Source organism: Dinoponera quadriceps, unplaced genomic scaffold, assembly GCF_001313825.1.
Source record: "Dinoponera quadriceps isolate SergipeBrazil2010 unplaced genomic scaffold, ASM131382v1 scaffold707, whole genome shotgun sequence".
Classification (NCBI taxonomy): Eukaryota; Metazoa; Arthropoda; class Insecta; order Hymenoptera; family Formicidae; genus Dinoponera; species Dinoponera quadriceps.
Window position 1 is genome coordinate 264,492 of NW_014555450.1, and position 3,316 is coordinate 267,807.

General features: G+C 48.5%; 1 protein-coding gene across 3 annotated transcripts in view; it reads right to left on the reverse strand.

The window, feature by feature from the left end:
- Window positions 1–2,524, reverse strand: part of LOC106744266 (bumetanide-sensitive sodium-(potassium)-chloride cotransporter) — an 18,294-nt gene extending 15,770 nt beyond the window's left edge. Inside the window, exon 1 of one of the 3 annotated variants that reach the window (XM_014618896.1) lies at window positions 2,298–2,524. Coding sequence is in view for 2 of the 3 variants with exons in the window: in XM_014618894.1 (XP_014474380.1) it covers window positions 41–66 (26 nt within the window). In the remaining variant the exon portion in view is untranslated. Of the gene's footprint in view, window positions 1–40; window positions 158–922; window positions 964–2,297 lie in introns of those variants that run through there. The other 2 variants (XM_014618895.1, XM_014618894.1) reach the window with 2 other exon arrangements.
- Between the last annotated feature and the right edge of the window lie 792 nt (window positions 2,525–3,316).

Here is a 3,316-nt window from a genome sequence, read left to right on the forward strand (position 1 = left end):
GGGGGGGGGGGGGAGAAGTATCAGTAATCGAGAGACTCACGGCGCGAGGTCCGCTTGGAAGATCATGATGAGAATCGTGGAAATTCGACGACGACGATGGTAACTCGCGCGGCGTCTCGCGCGGTCCTCCTCCGCGTGTCGCTGCGATACGAACGCCGGGGATCTAACACGAGGCACTGAGGCGTCGCGAAAACTTGAACCCCGTGGTTCAAGACCCCCCCGAGTGCCGAGGCATTAAAGGAAGGAAGCATGCGTCGAATTTCCCTTTCCACAAGTCGCTCACACGCGCCCACACGCCCGCGGACGGTACACACGTGCGCGAGATATCGTACCTGCGCGGAACGAGCCAGCATTTCTGCCCATTATATTCCCGGCCACGTGCGAAATATTTCCCGACGCGTGCACGAGGCGCGTGTCCTTCCCCGGCGGATTTTCCACGCCGGCCGATGCTCCGCGCCGACGGACGCGAGCGAACTCCCAACCTAATTCGCCTAATTCGCCGCGGACGTCTCCAACTTACTGAGGTATTTTCGCGCGTTTTCAAAGATTTCCCGACGCTCTTAAAGACAGTGGCTCGAAAGATCGCTTGCGAATTAGTGTAAACCTACTTTGACGATGGCGTACTTAACGTTAAATTCCTCTTTGAGGCTTGGATTCTACGGATTTCGTTCTCTGGAGATTTGATGAATTAATTAAACTTCGCTCCTCTTCTGGAGAATTAAAGGTCCAACGAAGAACCGCGATTTCAGCTCGGGAAGCGTTCTCAGGTTGAAATTTGACTGCTACTTCAGCGCTCTCAAGGATAATTGCACTTACTTCGGGCGAGAAATGAGTAAAACGCTACTTTGACGATACCGCACTTGTTCAATTCTCTCTTGAGCCTTTACTTCGGCAGATTTGATTTTACCGCGAAACTACTTACCTCATTTTCACTCTGAAACGGTGAAAACAGAAATCTAAGCCATCATCACGGCCAAAACAAGCTTCAATTATATTCTGATAGTCGAATTTCTTTTGTTATCTCAGCTTCTACTGTATTGGAAAATTCCAGATTTAACGTAGGATTAACATTTGTCGACGGTCTTGCAAATTTTCACTACCATCCTGGAACGTCCCGAGTCAGTTTTGTCGAGATTTTTCGGCTTGAATATATCCAGCGATGTCTCACCGAAGGGTGAGTACGCGCCGCTCGGGAACGCGCAAGAACGCGCGAGCGGCTGCATGCGTGTTTCGTAAACTTCGACCCTCGGCACGTTCTGGTAGGAAATGGGAAGGAGGGAGGCCGGGGAAAAATAGAGAAAAGAAACGCGGGTTTCGAGAGAAACGAGCGATTTTCGACGCGTGCTTCGCAGAACGCTGCGGACAGAAATGCGGAGCAGCCGTCGATGAGAAAAAGAGAGAGAGAGAGAGAGAGAGAGAGAAGTGCGAAGGTCATGTCGTGGTGATTCCCCCCGCGTTCCGAAATCCTTTGACGCCTCTTAATGTGATACAGAGCAGCGCGGAGAGAAGCACTTTGTGTGCGTGTGATGAGAAAAAAAGCGCGGAGAGGGAAAAGTCGCGCTCACAATGGGTCTCGAAAACGAGATTTCGCGGTAACACGCGGCAATAGAATGCAGAGAGTCGAAACATCAAACGTGCATGCAATTAAAACGAGACGAATTTATTTGAGAAATACGTTTATCTTAAGTACGTCTATCTATTATTTCAAATGAATTACAAATTTGCACGCCGTGTTACGTGTTTTTTTTTTATTGACGTGTAACTAAAAAAAATAATTAAATAATAATGGCCTTGTTTTCGTTTTACCAAGAGAGAAATAATTTATAATAATTCCTGGAGTCCGGCCGTATTAATATTCAAAATGGCACTACGACATTCGTCTTTGGGGCTCTTAATGGCCCATGAATGATGTCTATCATCGAAAACGTCTCTGCGAATGCTCGAGGAATTGATTTAAAGAATTTTGAACCTTGCTGTGCGAATTATGCGAAATAGTCGAGCGAAAAAAGAAAGAAAAAAGAACACATGGCAGAGCCGTTCTATTTTCGCCGCACTTGCACGAATCCGTAAAAGTAAAACCTCGTGAAAAGTGCACCGCGTGAATTGAGATAACGCATCGGGTTACGTCGTGATGTAATGTTTCCACAGACGGGCGGATTTGTGAGGTGAAATAGAAGGATTTATTTATGTACCCTGAATATAAAAAAGTATAAAGGAAAAAAAATAAAAAGAAAGCAGCAACGGAAGGATACGTCGTGACGGAAAAGGCCGGGAGCGAAGAAATCGAACACACCTACCTCTGTGTGAAATTTATCACGATCCAGAGCGGGAATATCCGCACCTCTCTCGGATCCCCGCGGTTTCAGAAAATACGCGCACCAACTTTACTCAATTTTCTTCTATTTTCCCCCTATATCTCTGCAAGTGCGTCGCACTCGCCGGACGGAAAAGGCGGCGTGACGGATCTACCGGATCACCGTCATTATCGCGGGAGCCACCGAAAAGGATGCATTCGCGAACGAGTCCTGCGAGCGACTACCACCTTTTTCAGTGGGTGCCGTCATTATATAGACGACGAGGAAACTGTCAATGCGTCCGGTGACGTTGACTTCGCGAGATATACCGTTTACACGCGCACCTGGTCACGAGGGCGCCCTTGCGGAGATACGTGTTATCGCGCGAAATATTATTGGCCACCATCGGAATTCATGCTGGAAGGGAGTGGATCCGCACCGGATATTATCCGATCTCTTCCCTTTAGCCGAGTTATCCCGCTATTGTTATCCTTAATAAGCGGTACCGGCGCATCGAGCTGACGTAACGAGCAGTGTATCGCGTTCCGTTCGGATCCTCGCGGTTTCCTCGTCTTCGAGATCTCGTTTTCGCAGTGAGACGCTTCGTTCCCCGAATCGATCGAATCCGGCCAGGTTGCGAATTCGATTAAGAAAGGAAACACCAGGACGTTCGGGGAAGGGAAGACGTCGAATGAAATATTTCGGCTGCCTCTTATCGCGTTGACGACACCGCCGCAGTCACTTCTCTCGTCGTGACAATACATGAGAAATACGACGCAACGCGCGGTATTTCCTGACGTGCGACGCGTTTTTCAACGAAGCTACTTTTCGTAGGTCCGAGCGTGGTTCTCCCACGCGACGTCGCACTGATTCGAGTTGCAAATAACGTTACGCAACAATCGCTGATACGTTTCAGGAGAGAGAGAGAGAGGGAGAGAGGGAGGAGAAATTTATCAGCGATTATCTCGGCATTCCCCTTATCGGTATTCGTGATTAGTACGCGTCTTTTTTTCTTCTTCTGT